General features: G+C 43.4%; 1 protein-coding gene across 2 annotated transcripts in view; it reads right to left on the reverse strand.

Annotated features, from left to right (window-relative positions):
* Window positions 1-19,480, reverse strand: part of LOC147431009 (uncharacterized) — a 51,301-nt gene extending 31,821 nt beyond the window's left edge. Inside the window, exons 1-6 of one of the 2 annotated variants that reach the window (XM_086493523.1) lie at window positions 18,449-19,480; window positions 18,048-18,282; window positions 17,607-17,932; window positions 663-750; window positions 506-568; window positions 268-428 (exon numbers count right to left, since the gene is read on the reverse strand). In XM_086493523.1, coding sequence (XP_086349649.1) covers window positions 268-428; window positions 506-568; window positions 663-750; window positions 17,607-17,932; window positions 18,048-18,282; window positions 18,449-18,888 — 1,313 coding nt within the window. In that variant the 5' untranslated portion in view covers window positions 18,889-19,480. The remainder of the gene's footprint in view (window positions 1-267; window positions 429-505; window positions 569-662; window positions 751-17,606; window positions 17,933-18,047; window positions 18,283-18,448) is intronic. The other variant, XM_086493524.1, reaches the window with a different exon arrangement.
* Between the last annotated feature and the right edge of the window lie 2,883 nt (window positions 19,481-22,363).

The raw sequence follows: 22,363 nt of genomic DNA on the forward strand, positions 1-22,363 counted from the left end.
CAGAAACTCGCATTCCAGACTGCTTTGATGCTCTAAAGAGACTTCAAAATAGTTGGGGGAGCATGAAGGACCATAGACAGACAATAATCTCAAGATAATGACTGGGCATACAGGTGTAATACAAATGCTTAGCGCTCCAAATTACTAGAGTTCTAGCAAACAATACAAACTGCAAAGACCAGATCTGACCACAAAATCATTATTGGAGAGTTTCTTGTCAGAGTTAGCTGAGAATACACGAATGTGCAAACACCAGGTGACAACTACCTGTGCACAATATTCTTGCCATGTAGGTAACAAAGCCCAAGGAGCATCTGTCGGGTATAAACGCGAATACAGCTCTCACTAAGTGGTCCATACTGCTGAATTATGTTGTGAATAGAACCATTCGACATGAATTCCAGATAAATGAACAGCCGATCGTCAAACTACAAAAATACCATTCCCAAATTAAAGCATGAACAGATTAAACTTGTAATTTCTTGTTGTTATCCCAAAAACCTACCATTTCACATCCATAATATTGCACAATATTTGCATGTTTCATTTGACTAAGCATAGAGACTTCCTGGAAGAACATCAATCATGTTAATTTTCTGCTTATTCAAACAAGATAGCTCTCTGAAACAGAAAAATTTTCCAAAATCTGGAACTTTTCTAACCTGCTTAAGTTGTTTTGCGCTTTCCATAGATTTTTCACTATCTGGAATAATTAGAACCTCTTTCATCGCACAAGATTGGCCACTCTCACTGTGTGAAAACCAAAATGCATCATAAGATACAAACCCAATAGAAATTAATGCTGGACTGCAACGTTGATATTATGTGCTAGAAAAATCATTTGCTTTCAAGTACACAATAAAATCCAAAAAATACTAGGCTGATCATTGACAGACACTCTAAATAGTTGACAAGAAAACACAATATAAAGGTAAAAAGAGCACGAGTAAAAATTGAAGAGAAACACAATAACCCAATAAGCACAAGCAAATCAACAAGCGAGGAAAAGAAGACCTGATAAGATGAGGAGTGAAAATACTAGGCTGATCATTGACAGACACTCTTAATAGTTGACAAGAAAACACAATACAAAGGTAAAAAGAGCCCGAGTAAAAATTGAATGGAAACACGATAACCCAATAAGCACAAGTATCAATAAGCGAGCAAGAGAAGCCTTGACAAGATGAGGACTGAAAAACCACCAAGACCCTGACTGCCCTATCACGTGAGATAGCACAGCAACACCATAAGTCAAACAAAGCAGATAACAAGAATAAGAGCCTCGAACAGTGCAAAAACAAGACTTCAGAATCTCACTATAGAGAACAGAGTGGCAAGTACCCAAAAAAAACTGGGAATTCTATAACCAAAAGGAAGACAGTTTAGACTTGATTGGCTTAAAGACTAATGACAGCTTTGCTCCTGTGGCTGTGTGCTCATTCTGAAGTCTGTAAAGCTGACCCTTATGCAAAGACTTCAAGAAAAACTTCCATGAGCTACTCCCGAGTAACGCAGCACTCACAAGCATATCAAACAACAAGGGTGCATTCCTTCAAAGAGAGATACAATTAACAAAGAGAAGAAAAAAATCCATTGTTACCCTGCTTTGGTAGGGCACTTACAAGAGGCCTTTTTACTAAACAGAATGCTTGGAGTTTAACTCTCCCACCTATTAATACTTCCTGTCTGTTACCCTTAAGAAACCAGCATAAATTTTCCCAACTATCAATACTTCCTGTCTGTTACCCTTAAGAAACCAGTACAAATATTAGTACATGTGATCAATAGCAGTGGTACGTAGAAAGATAAATACAAGATTGGCATCCCCTCCTCACAGAAAGAGCTAACTCCACATCATACATGAGCGGTCTTTTGAGTTGGCAGGCAAAGCTGATGGAGTAAGCTCGTACTGACAAAGTTATTGAAACATCCACTTTCAACCAAAAATTAAGGGAGCTAAGAACTTGGTTGGACAGGATCACTGGAAAAGGAAATTCCTCTAAGCATCCTTCAAGAGGATGGTAGTATCAACTGAGACATGAAGTGCATTGAATATAGACTTCAGGAACAGGGTTCTTTTGGAAGGTGCTTCAGCCTTCTACATTAGAATTTCGCTTGCACAACTTAGGGGCCCGTCCCACGAGCGATGACCAGGAGGGTGACCTGGAAAGGGGCACCATGGCAGAATCAAATGCCTTCCAGTGGTGGCGGTCCAAGGATAACACTTGGCCACCAACACAAACGCAAGGCAAGCAATTGGGAGAGACAAAGGCAACAGGGAAAGAAAGGAGAGGTAGAAACCGTTGCACAATAGACGAGCGCAACTGGCAAGCGCGCAACGAGATACAATCCAAGCCGCAAGACACAGTTTTCGTCTCTCTCTCTCGCCAGCGACCGATGCTGGATCTTTTGTGATTTGGCTATCCCACCTAGCTGCTTAGCTCACACCTAGCAGTTTAGGATTCCATAGTATAGTATTTTATTTTGTCATTTTTGTTACTCTGACTTTGTATCAGATCCACCACATTGTAACTTTCTGGTCTCATAGGTCACTTTGGCCTTTTGAAGACGTTAATATAACATTTCATATCATTCATCTCTCTCTCTCTTCTCTCTCAAGGTCTCTTGGGATAGTTTCCTACGACGTTAAAATTCTCTTCTACTGCTCCTCCTCCTCCTTCTTCTTCTCTCTCTCTCTCTCTCTCTCTCTCTCTCTCTCTCTCTCTCTCTCTCTCTCTCTCTCTCTCTCTCTCTCTCTCTCTCTCTCTCTCTCTCATTGACCAAGCATTGGCACTAGGGAGATCGAGACGCCCACGATTGAGGAGAGGAGCTTCACAGCATCGACAGAGACTACAACAGAGGATTTGAGCCATACTATCTCGACATCCAGAGTACAGATGAGGATGGATCCATTATCCATTGTATCTTAAAGCTCTTGTATTGGGCACCCATTGTATCGCTGATCACACATACCCCACACAGCTCGAGCTAGTAGCACTTCTAGATTCATTTTAGTATTTCTTTTTTTGTACTCAAATACAGTACCAGATTCACAAGTTTGTTACAAATTGGTCTCATAGGTCATTTCGGCCTTTTGAAGACGTTAATATATCAATTAATTTCCTCTCTCTCTCTCTCTCTCTCTCTCTCTCTCTCTCTCTCTCTCTCTCTCTCTCAGATTTCTTTACACCAGCCAGTGGAGAGCCAATGGAGCAGTCATTACAGCAGATCTCAGAGCCTACTCATACTAGAGGTACGCTGCTTGACCAAGCCACTGAGCTTGGCAAATCCAGAAGCCCAAGACCTCGGGTAGTGAGACGCCCAAGACCTCGGGGGGTCTCCCACTACCGACGAAGGCTGCAACAGAAGATACAGATTACCCTAGCTCGACATGCAAGACGCCCAACCACAGTACTAACCATGGAGGAGGTCGATGAGATCCGACAACGACCGATGAGAGATTTCATATGAACCCACCAACCCTCGACTCCCATCCTTTCTCCTTAGTGTTTTAGTGTTTAGTGTTATTTCTTTGTAATTTTGTAATTTCCATACCCAAGACATGGTATCACATTCACCAATTGTAACTTTTTGGTCTCATAGTTCATTTTGGCCTCTTAAAGACCTTAATATGACATTTCATTTCATCTCCTCTCTCTCTCTCTCTCTCTCTCTCTCTCTCTCTCTCTCTCTCTCTCTCTCTCTCTCTCTCTCTCTCAAAAGAAGTGGGGCTTGAAACCCTTTTGTATTGTGTAATCGTAGATACAGGCCCGGAGGCATTACATTAGCCCAAAGGCACACAGAATAGTACAGATCTGATAGTGAAAAAAACCATGTACTGTTCAACATCCATAAACCATAGGGGAAAAACTACCAATGATACAAAGTTACAAAATATGGGTGACACGACAAAAGCTAGGAGCAGGGGAGTAAAGGAAGAAGGAAGCAGAGAGCAGAAGCAAGCCGCCCACACTACAACAAGGCCGAACCTAGTACGGATCTGATAGTGAAAAAAACCATGTAATGTTCAACATCCATAAACCATAGGGGAAAAACTACCAATGATCCAAAGTTACAAAATATGGGTGATACGACAAAAGCTAGGAGCAGGGGAGTAAAGGAAGAAGGAGGCAGAGAGCAGAAGCAAGCCGCCTACACTACAACGAGGCCGAAACTTCAACCAAGAATCTCCAATAGCCAATTCCTGGTCTCCAAGGCAGTAAGCAACCGCGCATCTGAGCAAATTAAGCACCACCACTACCAAAGACTTTGCATCAAAACTCTGGGAGAGAGAGAGAGCCTCACAGTCATCCCTCGCAAGATCAACAGGGCTATGGCTCTCTACAACCTGCATAAGTAAAACATTGTATGGAACAAGTTGAAGAAGAGGCTAGAGGCTCAACCACCCAACCTCCATGATCACCACAATCCCTAAACACCCGAGCTTGTTGATCAAAAACAGGGGAAATAAACAGGAAAAACATGCAGAAATAGACAACATGCAATCATCCACACATGCACACCTCCCACAAGTAGACAGGCAAACACATGCAGGCAAGCAGACAAAACATGCATCACACACAAACAAAAGAAGTCACAAGCAAGAGCAACAGACAACATGTAGACAAGAAAGCAACCACAAGAAAAAGCCTATGCTAAAAGAAAAGGGAAGACAAAGAAACCGCCATAGGCCAAGGATCAACAGAGGAAGATGCAAGGGTGAGGGTGAAGGAAGATGAGAAGGAACCACGCAGTGTCATCCAATCAAGTTGCAAATGGGGAGTAGATCAACAAGCAGAGCAGACTGTCGGAGAAGCACGTACAAACCCAAAGGCATGCGCGCGCAAGGAGTGAGCAGAGACGCCGCCACAGATTCAATGAGGGGTTTCAACTTCGACACAACGTCTCTCTCTCTCTCTCTCTCTCTCTCTCTCTCTCTCTCTCTCTCTCTCTCTCTCTCTCTCTCTCTCTCTCTAAAAGTGGGGCTTTTAACCTTTTGCATTACAAAAAATCGGCAATAGGTCCATATACAAGAGAGATGAGAAAAGCCCAAAAAGATTTACAACGAGATTATGGGGAAAAATCAAAAGCAAGCCAAACGATACATCTAGGGATGAAGATACTCTAATCAGGAAGTGAAATGTAGATATCTAGATTGTAATAAGCCTACACAAATCTGTCCAAAGCTCTGTCCACCTCAGGTGATGTAGCAAAAACCACAATGTTCAACGCTACGCCTTTAACTGAAATAAAGCATCCGCTGAAAAAACCGACTGTAGTAGCTCACAAAAGCCAAGGGATTATGAAACCCCTTGGTTGTGCCTCCAAAATCATCCGCATTCACTCTTACAGTATGGCTATACCATAGCTCTACATCCTTCTTTTGGGTAACAATCATCATCCACCACAAACGGGAAGGTACCAAGATACATCTCTCTCTCTCTCTCTCTCTCTCTCTCTCTCTCTCTCTCTCTCTCTCTCTCTCTCTCTCTCTCTCTCTCTCTCTCTCTCTCTCTCTCTCTCTCCACACCAACTTCCCCAATGCCTCACTAACTAAACTGACTCTCAAACAAGTCTGCAAATTGTCGTAACATCCATAAAGTAGTTGGCGTCAACCATTGTCTACTTTTGTATGCTACCATAAACAGCCTCCCTCGTCCAAAAGCAACCCTCATGTAAAACCTGCACTCTAGAATCTAAATGTGATCATGGGAGCTCACTCTTGACCAAGGAAAATATGACATCCTCCTGACAACTGCATGTCAACACTACTACTCAAAGAGACATCTGGAAATCTCCATCGGCCAACTGCAAAGAACTTGACAGGCAAGATCTCAACTACTAGGACATCTATTGATGCAAAACCTATTGCATAGTCAACCTTCTTTGCAAACTTAAGAGACTCACTTTCCTGCTCAGCCCCAATAGTGCCAACTGCAAGAGGCATTACTCGAACATTCATTGATGCAAAACCTATTGCAGAGTCAACCTCCTCTAGGAGACTCACTTTCTTGCTCACCCCCAATAGTACGCACTGTAATAATGCCTATTGTAAGAGGCACCTGCAAGTGAATCTCCAAGGAATCAAAAGCCTGCTGAACTGGCCTATCCAAGGGCACCTCACGCTCATCTTGAACTGCCTCTAACAATTGGTCCTCATGTCCAACTACTCTGGGACATTCCCTCAATGCTGATCTGGTAACCTCTCCTCATGAGGTCTGTCTAGGAGCTGCTCTGTCCCATCTAACCTCTATCTCACTACTTGTATGTAAACAAGAATAGGTTGTTCTTATTCTTGTCCGTGTCTACCTGCCTCTCAGTTTCTATCTTTGATCAACAATGTGTTGTTGTGCACTCTTGCTAACTCTGATCCTTCTGAGCTCTATCATGCTATCAAACAATTTCCTGCTGCTATGCAGCACTCTACTAGGCATGTTGTGGTTGTGAGGGTTGTCCTCTACTACAACTAGTATGTGTTGCATGTTGCCACGATCCATTTCATATGTAGCACCCCTTTCCACTTAGAAGTGATGTAAGTAGAAAATTTGGAAGGGGTGCTAGCCACTTTATATATGGCATAGATGTCTTGGTCTGTATTGAACACATGAATGTTATGCCAAAAACAAAACACATATGCCCCAACGTGTCTGGCAACCAAAATTGGGCAAGTAGCTCTAGAAAAGCAATTTTTACAAGATACTTCGCAACCTAGCATCTGTCCTTAAAAGCAGCTAATGAGAAATCTGAAGGAGTACGAGCGGAAGTGTGACGCGAGAGAGAGTGCGAGAAGAAGAGCACGACAATATGGTGAACTCGCTCTACTGTAATGTGTAGAGCATAGTGAGTTCTTATTAGGTTTTTACAAAAGAATATGTGTACATACCTGGCAGCCCGCCCACTTACCTGGGCGACCACATTAGGCTCTATACCCCAACAACCTCCCACTTAAAGTCCAATGTGGTACTTTAAGTGTGAGAGAAGCTACTATACAAGCTAATATACAAGAGATGTAGAGAAGTGATGTAATACCCTACACCTAACTGCTTGCGAAAATGCGCAAAGCTCTCTGAGGGAAGTCCTTCTGTAAGTAGATCAGCAGGATTTTCTGTGGTGTGAACTTTGACAAGTTGAAGTTGCTTATCCTCGAGCATTTCCCTGATGAAATGATACTTCGCATCCACATGCTTTGTCTTTGAGTGATAAACTGGATTGCGAGCCAATTGTATAGCACTTTGACTATCACAATATAACACAGGCATCTCTTCTTTGATTCCCAAATCTGTTACTAGTAGATTAAGCCAAATTGATTCTTTGCATGCCTCTGATACTGCAACATATTCAGCCTCTGTAGTAGACTGAGTAACACAATCTTGTAATCTAGAACGCCATGATACTGCTCCACCAGCCAATGTAAAGACATACCCTGATGTAGACCTTCGGTTGTCTAAGTCACCTGCATAATCTGAGTCTGTAAAACCCTTTACACTTAGCTCCTGACTCCCATAGCATATACGCATACTCTTTGTAGCTTTCAGGTATCTCAATATTCCTTTCACTGCCTCCCAATGTTTCTTGCCAAGGTTTGACATGTATCGACTTACTACTCCCACTGCAAATGCAATGTCTGGGCGAGTAGCAATCATTGCATACATCAAACTACCCACTGCAGACGCATATAGAATCTTATCCATTTCAGCTTGTTCTTCCTCAGACACAGGACAATCTTGTTTGCTAAGTTTCACATATGGTGGCAATGGAACACTCAATGCCTTTCCCTTCTCCATATTGAAACGTTGCAAAACCTTGTCAATATACTCTGTTTGAGATAACCAAATCAACTTCTTTGATTTGTCTCTCTCAATGCGCATACCAAGTATATGACTTGCCTGACCCGTGTCTTTCATGTCAAACGATTTTGCCATCTTTGACTTCAAAGCTGAAATTTCTTCCAAGTGCTTGCCAACAATCAACATGTCATCCACATACAAAATAAGGATCAACCAACTGCCATCCTTAGCCTTCTTTGTATACAAACAGTGATCGAACTCACTACGTTTGTAGCCTTGAGAAAGCATAAACTTGTGGAACTTATGGTACCATGCCCTTGGTGATTGTTTTAAGCCATAAAGACTCTTTAACAACTGGCATACCAAATCTTCCTTGCCTTTCTCAACAAACCGTTCTGGCTGCTGCATGTAAATTTCCACATCTAAATCACCATGCAAGAACGCTGTCTTGACATCCATTTGGTGCAACACCAAATCTAATATGGCAACCAATGCAAGAAAGCATCTCAATGTAGTCATCTTGACCACCGGAGAGAAGACTTCATCAAAGTCAATGCCTTGTTCTTGCTTAAAGCCCTTGGCAACAAGCCTTGCTTTGTACTTTGGCTAATTATCATGAGCGGTGATCTTATACCTGTAAACCCATTTACAAGGTAGAGCCTTTTTGCCCTGTGGTAATTTAACTAGCCTCCATGTCTGGTTTTTATGCAGAGCTGTCATCTTTGACTGCATGGCCAATTGCCAATTCCCGGAGTCCTTCATTTGCACTGCTTCCTTGTAACATGAAGGCTCATTGCAATCAATCAACATGACATAGTTCATAGATGGAACAAACCTATCAGGAGGTCGCGTGATACGTCCAGATCTACGCACAATAGGTGACTCAGGCTCAGCCACAACCTGTGGTTCCAATCTATCCTGTCCTTGCTCCTCTTGAGCCCTGAAATTTTGTCTTGCACGTGTAGGTCCATCTTCTTGGAAGACAACTCTTCTAATCTCCTCAACCCTCTCTGGTTTAGAATGATATTTGGATTCATTAGAGTGAACATCATTGCTGCGGATAACCTTTCTGGATTCGGGATCCCAAAGTCTATACCCCATCTCACCAGAATTACCATAGCCTAAAAAGATGCACTTTCTACTCTTTGGCTCAAGTTTGTTCCTAAATTCCTTTGGAATGTGAGTATATCCCTCACAGCTAAAGACTCTGAGATGCTTGTATGAGGGCATTTTGCCTGACCATACCATCTCTGGCACTGAATCGTTCTGCAAAACCTTGCTAGGAGATCTATTTACAAGATGAACAGCTGTTGATACAGCTTCACCCCAAAACCCATTTGGCAGTTGTGCATTAGACAACATACTTCTGACCTTCTCTTGTATGGTCCTATTCATCCTCTCAGCAACACCATTTTGACGAGGATTGTAAGGAGCAGTAAGTTCACATTTTATACCTTTTCACTCACAAAAGTCCTGAAAGGCCTTTGAAACATACTCTCCACCATTGTGAGTGCGTAAGCATTTAAGCTTCTTGCCACTCTCATTCTCCACAAGTGTCACAAACGTTTTGAAAACACTAAACGCTTCATCCTTGTGCTTGAGAAAGTAAACTCATACTTTCCTCGAGTAATCATCTATAAATGTCATAAAGTAAGAAGCTCCCCGTAGAGATAGGTTAGGCATAGGTCCACACAAATCACTATGAACAAGTGCCAACTGTGTATCTCTTCTACTGCTTCTATGCTTATGTGGCTGCTGTGTTTGCTTACCATACAGACAATGTTCACAGAATTCAAAATCATTAAATGAAAAGCCAGGCAAATAACCAGAACGAGACAAGATTTCCATTCCCTTCTTCGACATATGTCCTAACCGGCTATGCCACAAAGAAACGTTCGGCTGCTCGGTTACATTGATTACATTTTTAGAGACATTTGATACATAAATCATGTAAAGTCCTCCAGACTTTACTCCATGTGCTACTGTCATAGAACCCTTGGATATCTTCCACATGTTCTGTCCATAAGTGGTGACGTAGCAAGCATCATCAAGTAAACCTGTGTTGATCAAGCTCTTTGTAATTGCGGGAACATGTCTCACATTCTTCAGCGTGAAAGAAGAGCCATTCTGAAACTTCAATTGAACATCTCCAACACCTAAGATCTCACATGTCTGCCCATTGCCTAGCCGAACATGATATTTAGTGGTCACATAAGAGGTAAACCACTCCTTGTTTGGAGACACATGAAGTGATGCCCTTGAGTCTATAATCCAGTCACTCAGTGCATTTCCATCAGATGCTGTAAGAAGAGCTGAGTCCATTGTATTCTTCAAGAAGTAGATGTCTCCTAACACTAGACTTTCATCCTCTGCAACTGTGTTTGTCACATTTATTTCTTGAATCTTCACTGAGGACTTGTTCTTCTCACCATGGTCTTCAGCTTTCTCTTTGCCTTTTTTTGCTTTCCATTCTCTGCAGTCTCTTTTCATGTGACGCTTCTTGCCACAATGGTAGCATTCTATGTCACTCTTGCCTTTAGCACTACGGGACTTGCTACGAGACTGATTCCTCTTTCCACCTTTGTACTTTTCTTTGGTCCTTCCCCTAACAACTAAGGCTGTTCCTTTGCCTTTGTCCATTGTCTTTCTATTGGTTTCTTCAGTAAGCAGACTTCCTTCTACACCTGCTATGTTCAAACCATCTGGAGGTGCAGAATTACTTAAAGCTGTGCGAAAAGTGTCCCAACTTTCCGGCAATGTGATCAACAGGAACATAGCTCTAACAGGTTCATCAAACTTGACACCTTGAGCTGACAATTGACTGTAGATTGTGTTGAATTCACTCAGATGATTGGACATAGGTGTCCCTTCTTTCATCTTCAAGTCAACAAGCTTCTTAAGCCAGTATACCTGTGAAGATGCACTCTGCTTCTCATAAAGATCACTCAGCTTTAACCATGCTTGATAAGCCGACATCTCGTCTGCTACATTGAAGTAAACGCTTTCTGCCAAAGTCAGCATAATGGTAGAAAGTGCCAATTCATCTATTTCGCTCCATTCATCTTCGTCCATATCTTCTGGTTTTATCCCCTTCAGCTTTATAGGGTTTATCTGCTTCTTTTGTACCAACACATGCAAAATCTGCTTCTTCCACAATGGGAAATTGGTTCCATCCAGCTTCTTGATATTGTAAAGAGCAGTGTCCTGTTGTAACCGACCTGTTCAATCCAAAAAGGACGGTAGACTTTACTTCAAAGCTTGATTTAGCTTTCACCCATTATTAGTCGTCTATTTTACCTGTACTTTCAAGACACAACAAAGGGGAGAGGGATACAGGCTGCTAGATTGCACCTATATGAGTAGACGGACACCAGATTGGCCCCTAACTTAGGCGCCCCTTTCGGTATTTCTTTATTGTTCAAAAGAGGGAATAAACGCTGTGGTTCCCTACAAGCTGCCCCGCACAAACTCGGCTGAGTTTCCATTGGTCCAGCCCGATTTCGGCAACATAACTGTACTAGAACCCTTCACGGTCAGTATTCCCACGCATTAAATGACTTTCCCGACGCATACGGGCACTTTGCAAAACCTGGCAAGAATCTGCAGCACGCTGAATTCTCTGTTTTCAGCCCTGAAAATGCGCCAGATCACCTGCACAGCGGTCCCCTTGCGTCCCCGAACCTCCTGGGGGTATTAGGGTCCGTTTAGGGCCAAAACCCTAAACCTGCAAAAATACACAGCAAGCTATAATTTACTGTTTCGGGCTCCGTTTCGCGTGCCGGTCGCATCCTTAGCAAGTCCTCAAGCTCCCGCACCTGTAGGGCTACTTGCCCTTTGAATCGGACGAGATTTCTGGCGTGAAACCTCTCCGAATTCACTTGTACCTGCGGGGGGATTAGCCGCTAGCTAATCCAGTACCTGTGCAAGAGGCTCTTGCCTCGGCAATCGCGCATGAACCCACACAACTGTACATTGGTCAAATGAAGAGCCCACTAGAGGGGCATAACATACTGCCAAAGGGGAGAGAGAGGGCAGTGCGTAGCGTGCAGGGCATCACTCCTGGCACCGCACTGTGCATAAGAGGGAAAGCAAGCACTCCATAGCTTTTAACCTGTGACAAATCTGAAAATGAGGCTCTCTCTCCTTCAAATTCAGCGCCACTTCTTGTTGCATGAGGCAAGTGCACCAGAATGTGCCACTTGGTACATTTACAAGCATTTTCCCGTTTCGGGGTTGCCGCCTAAAAATATCCCAACCGGTTGCCCGATTGACTTCACGACAGAGTAAGAAAATGTTCCCCTTGTCATTCCGGAGGTAATGACGTCAACACATTTTCAGGTCCCAAAATAGCAGTTCCCTAAATTTTAGGAGATGCTGCCATTGTATCTTTCTAGGTCATCCGACCCTCTTTGTACACTGCGGCCACACCCAGAATTGAAATGTAGCCTTTGTAGCAAAGGATTCCACTTTGGCTAGTCAATGACCCCACTTGGCTAACCATAGTCCTTGTCCAACCTTAGTGCTCTCTTGCCCTCAGGCCTGGACTCCCTCTCAACAGTTCCACACTAGCTATGCAATGCAGGGCAGTTAGATTTCCCGAGGGGTGTTTCCAAAAAAGTGAAAGTAAATAGATAATAAGAAAGAAATCAACAAAAAGGATAGATAGTAGTCACACGCTGGTGACACCTGTGATCCAGCCATAGCTACGCTTCACAGTAGTTTACTTTCCTGGGAAAAATTCGACAGAGTTTCCCCTGTAAACTGACCTCTGAACCAATATCAACCTGTCAAATGAACGAAGAAAGCTTCAGATTCTGCATAAATTTCGGCAAAATCTCCTTTGTAAAATGGCTCTGGTGTACTCAAAAACAGACCAAAAAACCATTGTCTCTCTAACACTGTAAGCTGTGGGTAAACCTGTCCTGCACCTGTATTGTCTGTCACTGTCCTGTAAGCATAGACTGCGACAATGCCTCAACGGCAGTAAAGCAAAGATGCAATCCCAACTGTCTAACTCACAATCAATACATCCTAGTTGCCTATCTAAGGGTGCTCGAGGGATCGCTCCAAGACCTGTATCACGGAAAGGATCTCAACATTCGAGAATCCCCCAGCTCAATAAAACCTCACTCGACCCTCAACAAAAGCTGCAGTAAATCTGACAGTACATAGACTTCCCACAAAGTCATACATCCACAAATTTCCCACTATATGCTATAACCGCTACGGCGGTTGTTTGCTGCGTGACTCACGGCCAGCAAACCCTCAACGGACATACAGCATCTCTGACAATATATCCCATGTGGAAGTACCTGCAATGTCAGGATGAAATCTGAAATATCAAGCAGCAAACACAGGCTACCTGATGAACTAGTGAATGTCGCCTACAGTCTGTGTAGATGCGCCCGTGTCGTATGTGACACGCCTCCAAGAACTGTGAGCCGTCCTTCGATGTGTAGACAGCCACAAATCAACACTCAGCACCTGCAGTCATAGGCCGAAACCCCAAATTCGCAGAGTCGGATCTGCACCTGCTGAGACCACGTAGTCGAAAATGGCCTGCGCAGAACTTTGTCGAAGCCGAACGGTGGCCGAGATGACCTCATAATGAAATTCTAAGAACACGACGTCCTTCGGGCCCTCCCACAAGATTTGGGGCCGTGTCTTCGTCTGTCGAATCTCACTCCAATCTGAGCAGGTGACTCTGGCTACCTACAAATGCTGCCCCGAGCCTCGATCTGAGCTCTGATACCAGTTGAAGGAGTACGAGCGGAAGTGTGACGCGAGAGAGAGTGCGAGAAGAAGAGCACAACCATATGGTGAACTCACTCTACTGTAATGTGTAGAGCATAGTGAGTTCTAATTAGGTTTTTACAAAAGAATATGTGTACATACCTGGCGGCCCGCCCACTTACCTGGGCGACCACATTGGGCTTTATACCCCAACAAAATCCTCATACCACAGATGCAAAAAAATCAATCTGCCCCCGAAAGCGAGAGGAGTGTGGCTAATGGACTTAGAGGGAAGCTCCTATGATGAGAGATCAGCAATGAAAGTACCTTCGCCCATTAAAATGACGTCTTCCACTATGCCTTCATATGAAGAGACTAAACTGCACTTCAGCCACTCCCAAATCTTGACCAGAGAGTAGGTGCATTCGACTGAAGTTTGGACAACAAGCGATGCCTCTAAGAGAAAACCTGAATGCAGTCATCTCTCTCTCTCTCTCTCTCTCTCTCTCTCTCTCTCTCTCTCTCTCTCTCTCTCTCTCTCTCTCTCTCTCTCTCTCTCTCTCTCTCTCTCTCTCTCTGAGGAAAACGCAACCCTCAAACAACGGCTACACAAGCTCGAGAGTGTGAAGGAAGCAGAGTCAAACCAATCAAACTCTACTCGCAAAAGCACGCGAGGTTGAAGCCTCCCTCACCGAGTTTGTCACAGTTGTTCAGAAGAAATTCCACGAGGTAACACATGGCATCACGAAGAAGATCAACACCGAAATACATGCAACCCTTTAGGAACACCAACTGCGAGAATCTCTGGACCTCAAAGTGCGAATCGGAGGACTTCCGTCATCGTGGTGCACCGATGAGGACACTAGAAGATGCGATCACCAAGCTCAATGACATCCTCAACCCAATCACCATTGAGCCCACCGCAGTCTCCTGGATTAACGATACGAACAGGCGCATATCACTTGAGCACTGCATCATCACCTTCAAGGGAAAGAAGGAGCGGATGAAGCTATTATGTCAATCCCGTCTCCTCAAGGGAACCAAGTTTTGGATTGCAGAGGAACTGACCACCAATCAACTCAAACTTAAGGCAAACGAGCTCAAGAAAGTACACGAAGCCCGCAAACAAGGAAAATGGGCAGTCTACTGAGGTGGTAAAGCAATCATCCAAGAGTTTCGGACTCCCAGATTGGCTTCCCCATCACTTGACCCACCTTAGGTTTTCTATTTTCTTTTTGTTTTTCCCTATTGAAGGTCCCTCAGACCTTAACAGATATGTATCCCATGCTCTAACTCAGAGGAACTGGGCCAGTACGCATCATCTTTGTACACAGTTCTGGACAACCGCCCCTTCCTGACCCCCCCCCCCCCCCCCCCCCCCCCGATCCATGCCCCCACACGTGCTTTTTTCACCACTGAGATGGTGAAGAAGGCCATTGACAAAATGAGGATTGGGAGAGCATATGATCATGATGGCTTAGTGGCTAAGCATTTCATGCATGCCACAGATCTACTAGCAGAGCTTCTCGCAGTTATGTTCAACCGTGCCATGTGTGAGGGCTTGCCTGATACTTGGGGCTTATCTACTATTGTACCTATCTTCAAGTCAAGAGACCCTATGGAGCTTGGGAATTATCGCACTATCATGATTGGACACACATTGCCAAGGTTCTACGCATCCATTCTTGAGCAGCAGTTGCGTAGATGGGTAGAGAGGGAGAGGATACCAGCAGCCGGGCAGGTAGGGTTCAGAAGAGGTTTTTCTACTCTCGACCATATCATGACACTCAGAGGCATTATTGAGGAGAGCAGATCACATGGGAGATGGATCTATTGTAGCTTTGTGGACTTCCGCAAAGTATTTGACACAGTACCCAGAGCTAGACTTATGCGCAGACTACAGGAGATGGGAGTACCCACAGAGCTCATTTGGGGGATCATGGCATTATACATGTCAGTAGTGGGGCATGAGTGCCTTAGCAAACATCATAACTGGCTGGAAAGCATCTACGTTCAAAGTTGCCACATAATCGGCATCCTTTCTGCCATGTCAACAGGCCCATACACATTGTCACATTAGCAATCCCGCCATTCGCGCCACAAACCTCGCCAAGATTCTAGCGGTGTTTCACGCGTCCCGAGTTCAGACTTGGGTCCTTCCCTCCAATCCAACTCTGACTTGACTCTAGCTTCTCTCTTTTTGTCCAATACAATCATGTCACCTCAAAACTTAGTGACATAACCCCCCATACCCCCCCAAAACCCTCGATTACACCTACAAGACAAATAGCAAACGAGAATTCAATAGACACTAACTTCATGCAAAAATGCACTTGACCATCAGTCACAAGACTGTACAAAATGATAGCATGCATTAGCACAATCACCAATTACATTCACATCATTGTCCCTGTTGAGACTTCAAACAGAAACTGTGATCGCAATAAATCATTTTGCCATTACATTTGCGCCTTACTGACCTTTAACAAATGGCGAGATGCACTCAATTCATCATTACTATCACCTCACCGCTGAATAGCAACAAAATGGTGTAGACATTTTACCTCACAAACTCAAACAAACACACATTTGCAAGAGTACTCAACATTTGTTCATACACTTCAATCACTTTTAAGGAATTCCAACCATGAGATCACATATCATGGCAAGCAATCTATGTACATACCATATAGTAGTTACCAAGCAGAGCACTGTCAATACACCAGTACCCCCAAAATGTCAAAGACAAATCGGTTGACACTATCTCAATCTGTCATGAATCTAGGACAATGGAGTGGGGTGGCTCCTCTCTTGTGCAACATGTACCGCACCATACTCAACACACATCGACGTACACTTCTGGAATAGTCGCAGCTAGACCAAAAGCCTCACGATAAAACTCTCAACAACTGAGGAATATCAAGTCACCCTCCTCCACCTCAAGTGCAAGGTAGTTCCTTAGTCCTAAACTTGACCAAGTATTTCCAGAACAGTTTGCCCATCACTTTCCTTTCCTTGTATACTAGGATCTGCTCACGTATTAAGAATCTCCTCTTTTTATTCTACCTCAGATTACTTCTCTACCTCCCTGTCCTCTAGTACCTCACCCTTAATAGGTCATAATAGACTCGTGGAATGCATCGTGAATCCTCAGTATTTGGCAACTTCGGTCGAATAGATACATCGTTGATCATCTCACAGACTTGAAAGGGTCCATAATATCGCAAACTTAGCTCTGGATAAAGCTTCATAGGCACATTAGCAAGAAAATCATCACGAGTTATGGCACTATTCATGGTAGCACGTTATATACACCTTATAGTGTTCTGGTTTCATGATTGATCTTGTTAGTTCCAACAAATGTGATAAGTGAATTGATCGCTCAAAGAGGTAAGCTTCCAAATAATCCTTTCCAAACCATGCACTCAACAAGTTTTCTGATAGGCATGGAGACCGAATTCACAAACAACCACATTCAGAATTTTGAGTTCAAACATATGTTTGTTGTTTCCAAACTTGTTGAATGCGATGTGGTTTTAAGAATCAGTAGATTTCATAAGTTTGAGCCGGCTATGCTTTTGGGAAATCACACCATAACATAAAGACCATAACCTCATCAACTTCATAGAACAAAAGCTGTGGCAATCAAAATATTGTAAGCACAAACCAGCTCATGGTTTCAATTCAAGTTTAAAAAGGCAGCTTCAAGGACTCTCATAGGAAGAAAACATCATTAGCATAAATATACGGCACTCAAGACATTAAAAGTAAATCCTTGTAACTAATAAACCTATCCTCCATCCTCATGTCATTCTAGAGTCTATCTACGCACCTCACTTCATACTAGATGAACTGCAAGATGCTTCTTGACCCAAATTCTTTTCACCCCGAAAATACAACGAACTTTTTTCTTGCTCCAAATGAGCTACGTAGTGCTACCAATGCAGTAACATGCATAACTCTTTTTCCTAGCTACGTAAAACAGGATGGCCATTGTTATCAGCTTCTTCAACAATGCTGCTACCAAAACATGATGTGCACCCAAAGCCCTGACAGGATACATGAACATTCACAAGGGCAATATACCTATGAAAGCCAGTGTAGACATGTCCAAATGTCCCTGAACCAAGAAGAGATCCTCTGCGCCATCCAGTTTGCAAGTTAACAGGCCTTTCTGGACTTCGAGGAACTGCTGAGTGAGGAGAAGTGACTGGTATGTAAGAGCAGTTCGTAGAATTTGGAGGCAATGGTAAAGGATGGGCTTCATTTTCACGCCTGGAAGCTTCTTGAATTCCAGCAACGATTGCTCGTGGATGCAAAGGAGAAACTGCTGCACTATGTAGCCGAGGGCTGGGACCAGGACTTCTCCCTCTTGGGCTAGGGACTGGTGAGTGCTCTGGACTTTTTGAGGCCTACTCAGATCAGAAATGGATGATAAAATCAGCCCAAAAATTGCTATAAGTACAGCCATGCAAAATACATAAACAGACAAAACCACTGAAAACTGTAAGTTTGTGAGATCATTACCTTCAAGAAGTTACTGAAAGTCTGATCAGTAGCATACTTCCCCCGTGGGCTTAGAGCTGGACTTTCTGAGTAACCCGTAGCCCAGTTTCTGTCTGAAGCATCCACGTTGTTGCCAGAATAAGTTCTCAAGGGAGAGTTTTGAAATCGCTGGCTGACATGGGGACTAGCAACCTGACCAAAATCTTGTTTGGGGTTGATGCCCTCATGTCTAGGAGATAAGCAACCACTAACATTCCTGGATGAAAAGGAGTTGTAAGCAAGGAATCATAAGACTGCCTGGAAAAATAAAATTGTACGCAAATGGGACAAAGTATATGCAAATATTCACAAAGCTCTTAATCAAGGAGTTGTAAGCGAGGGCATGGGATCCAATTGTGATTTTATAAATACTTTGCACTTACCCAAACCCATTCCTCTGAAACCCTTGTGCACCAGCATCTGTTGGTGTCGTCAGAGCGGGGAACTGCAACTCTGACTGTGGTTTGGTGACCGACGAGCTACTTTCCTGAGAGCCTGCACTTGATGTTGATCCAGACCCAAAATCAAACTCATCATCCTCGACTGGGGTAGGGGTGGGGGCAGTTGTAGGAGAGGGCAAAGGCAAGGATGGTAAGCTCACAAGGTCTGTGGGAGACAGAGAAGAGCCTCTGTGAGGTAATGGATATGGGGTGGTTGGGGACGACCTAGTTTCTGACCCATCAGAATCCAGACTAAACCTCCTGTCATCTCTGTTCAAATTCTTCAACTTGAGCTTGCCAAATATATTATCAAAACCTTTCTTTTTGTTGTTTGGATTTGTTGTGGGGGAAGATGACTTGCTACCACTGAACCAATTAGGCATCCTGCTCAGGAAGAAATGTCTATCTACCAAGTGTATGTGTTACAACCAAATTTGCAAGGTTTGGAAAAAATTTGGCTCGACCAGACATGAAGGGTCACATGGCAAGGCCCTGTGCTGTACAAAGGCTTCCGATGCAAATGGCACGAATGACTTGTAGTACTCAGTGCCGTGCTCCAAGCTTGTACTTGAATGACGAAATGTCCCCCAGATCAACTCAAATCTCAATCTCCACTAGACAGCTTTGTGCAGGAGACCTGCAAACTATAAAGTACTACGCACCAAAACACAATCCTGAGTGAAGAGTCCAAATGTGCCCTTCGATTCAAAACCCCCCTCCACGGCAAGGGGGACACTCCCAAATTGCTTGCTCATTCACCGATTACGTATCACTGTAGCTAAACCTAAATACTTCCCACAGCAGGTCCCTTCCTACGAGAAGAAAAAGGCATCAAAATGCGCGTAATGTCGAGTTACCTGTGTGTGATATCTTCACGGAATCGCCATAGCTAGCCTGCGTAGAGAGAGATCTATCAGCCGCAACTAGCAGAGAGTAGGTAGAGAGAGAGAGAGAGAGTGCGAGAGATTTTAATTTACCTGTTTTCGGCGAAATTCCCCACACGTTTATACGATTTATGAAATTTGGATAAACATCCGAATTGCGCACATGTGAATTTGTGAAATATAAGGCAAGCTGAAAATCACGTGCCTGTTACTGCCAACGTGGCATAATTGGCCGTCTTCCTACGTGGAAGATGCTCATTGGAACAGTTGGACTCTTTATCGAGTGCGTTACTGCGCAAACTCCTCAATGAAGCGGTAGGTCGGCTCGACTCTAGAGCAATTGCCTCTTTAGACCCCGTCGTGGGATAACAACTTTAGCGCAAAACCCATTAGGATTCTTTGATCAAATACCATTGATGCACTCTCGAACAACAGCTAATTAGGAACTTCCCCCTACTAAATCTGCCATAGTCAATGCTCAATCAGCTTCGAAAGCTTTGACAAGGTCAACACAAACCAGTTGCAAACTTTGATCTAGAAATGATTTTAACTTCTTCTCATAGTTAATCATGGAATGGAAATGATTATCTAAATAATTGTTTATTGTTATTTGGAATTGATTTTACTAATGATGCAAAAAGGATTGATATGACTATTATGATTAAATGGTGTGGTGCTTTTATTTAGCAGATCAGTGAGTGGCTAGGTACACGACAAGTCGGTGATGGTTTTCATTTTGTGATGGTGCCGCCACTTTTTGGACGTTGATGGCGAGCATGCCTTTTACATACCTTATGCCATTTCATTAGCATTTTTTCCAGATAGATATTATTTTTGTGAGCTTGTGATGAACAATGACTATTTTATGCCCAAGTGGTTATAGGAGACATTTTGTAGCATGAATGTAATGTAAATTATCTCTCTCTCTCTCTCTCTCTCTCTCTCTCTCTCTCTCTCTCTCTCTCTCTCTCTCTCTCAGTGTGCAATTGTGGCGTCGTCAAGCCTGGCCCATCCAACACGGTACCCAATGCACACATGTGTTTCCCGTTTCACAATCAATAGACGACAGCACCCCCATTCGACCTGCGGGCGATAGCATGTAGCCATCAGCAAGCAGTCCCCTCTATCCAACTCACGCACAGCAATAGCAGTCAAATAGGGTGGCCGCTTTCAAGTGGCATGACATTGATGCCATGAGATAGACCACAAACTTAGCATTGTCAATGACCGGCAAATACAATGTCGCCCCATAAGCATACTCGCATCCATAAGAAATGACATATGGAAATAATCCCCCCACCTCTCCTAAGGCTTCCCATCCCCTCCTCCTACCAAAAAAATCTCACGGTGAGTGGAATTTCATTCCATAATTGGCCTACCAGTTTTAGGGTTAGAGAGCTCAAAGGACGTGAATGTCCACCAAATAAATTGTGCTAGATTTTGTTAAATGTTAAACTGTCACATGACTTTAAGTTGATTTAACTTGAGCTAAAGGTTCACAATCATTTCTTCTTGGGGGTATAAATAAAAACTAGCATAACCCACTTAGCACCATGATTACCTTTTTTTTTTTTTTTGCAAAACTCACAATTGTGAGTGGATAGTATCAAGAACATCAGAAGTATACACCAACCTTGAGCTCAGACCAAGCCTTGAGGGTCAAAGGATTACAAGTTAGGGGGACATGAGAGTTGTGGGGAGTAAGCGGGAGATGCAAATTAAGGAAGGCGAGTGCTTGCACGTGGTTAAAGTACATCAAGGAGTGTTTCAAATCTTTCGTCTTATGGAACCATCAAGCTTGCTAACGTAATTAGTTTAATTTTAATTTTTTCTTAATTATAGCTCTCTCTCTCTCTCTCTCTCTCTCTCTCACTCACTCACACACACACACACACACACACACACAATAAAAAACAACAAAAATGACATGATTGTAAGCCGAATCTTGTGAGACCAGAGTGTTTAGAACCATACTCTCCACCAGCCTCTGTCCCTTTATATAGCAACCCCCGAGATCACTTCAGACTAGCCCCTAGCCCGTGGCCCTTGGCCTGACATTACTCCCCCTTTAGAGTTTTGTTTTCGTACTCGAAAACAAAAGTGGGAAACTTCTTCTAAAGAGCACCAATGTTTTCCCAAGTGGCACCTTCTTCAGGTTTGTCTTTCCACTTGACTAATACTTGTCAACACACATGATGATGCGTACGTAGATCATGATAGTCAAGAATATGCTCAGGTTCATGCAACTAGGTTGCAGGTTCAATGAAATGAACCAAAATCTACTGGTTAATGAAATTATCGTCCCTATGTAAGCGTTTACGTAAACAACTTACATGGAATACCAGATGAATGTGAGAGTACAAAGGTAATGAGCATTTGTAGACCATATCTCCAACTCGCTTGAGTATCATAAAAGGCCCACAATATCTCAGAGATAATTTAGGTGCTCGGCCAGTCTTCAAACTTTTTGAATGCTCTAGTACACGTAAAAATACCTCTTCCCCTTCCGTGAACGTAACTTGCCGACGTTTCGCATGAGCGTACTTATTATGCTAATCATGTGCTTGTCGAACATTTTGACAAGCTAGTCGCAGCATTTCCATGTGGTCTTGGAGAAAATATTTGACATGCTTAAGTTTCTCAGTTGCCAACCCCGTCGTAACTAGGTTGAAAACCATACATAAGCATGAAAAGACTAAAACCACTCGTCACATGATGCTTGGCACTATTGTAAGCAAACTCGAGAATAGGGAGATAATCTTCCCAATCCGATTGTTGTTTGCTAACGTATCATCTTAGTATATCCTCTAGCTCTTGATTAACACGTTCAATCTAACCATCGTTTCAAGATGATTTGTAGTTTTGACGTTGTGTTGTACACCCAATCGTTTAAACACAACCCTCCAAAAACGACTGTTAAACTTGGGATCACAATCACTCACAACATTGTTGGGAAACCCATACAGCCTTTGTC

This window comes from Adiantum capillus-veneris, chromosome 21 (genome assembly GCF_014529385.1).
Source record: "Adiantum capillus-veneris isolate H3 chromosome 21, ASM1452938v2, whole genome shotgun sequence".
NCBI lineage: Eukaryota > Viridiplantae > Streptophyta > Polypodiopsida > Polypodiales > Pteridaceae > Adiantum > Adiantum capillus-veneris.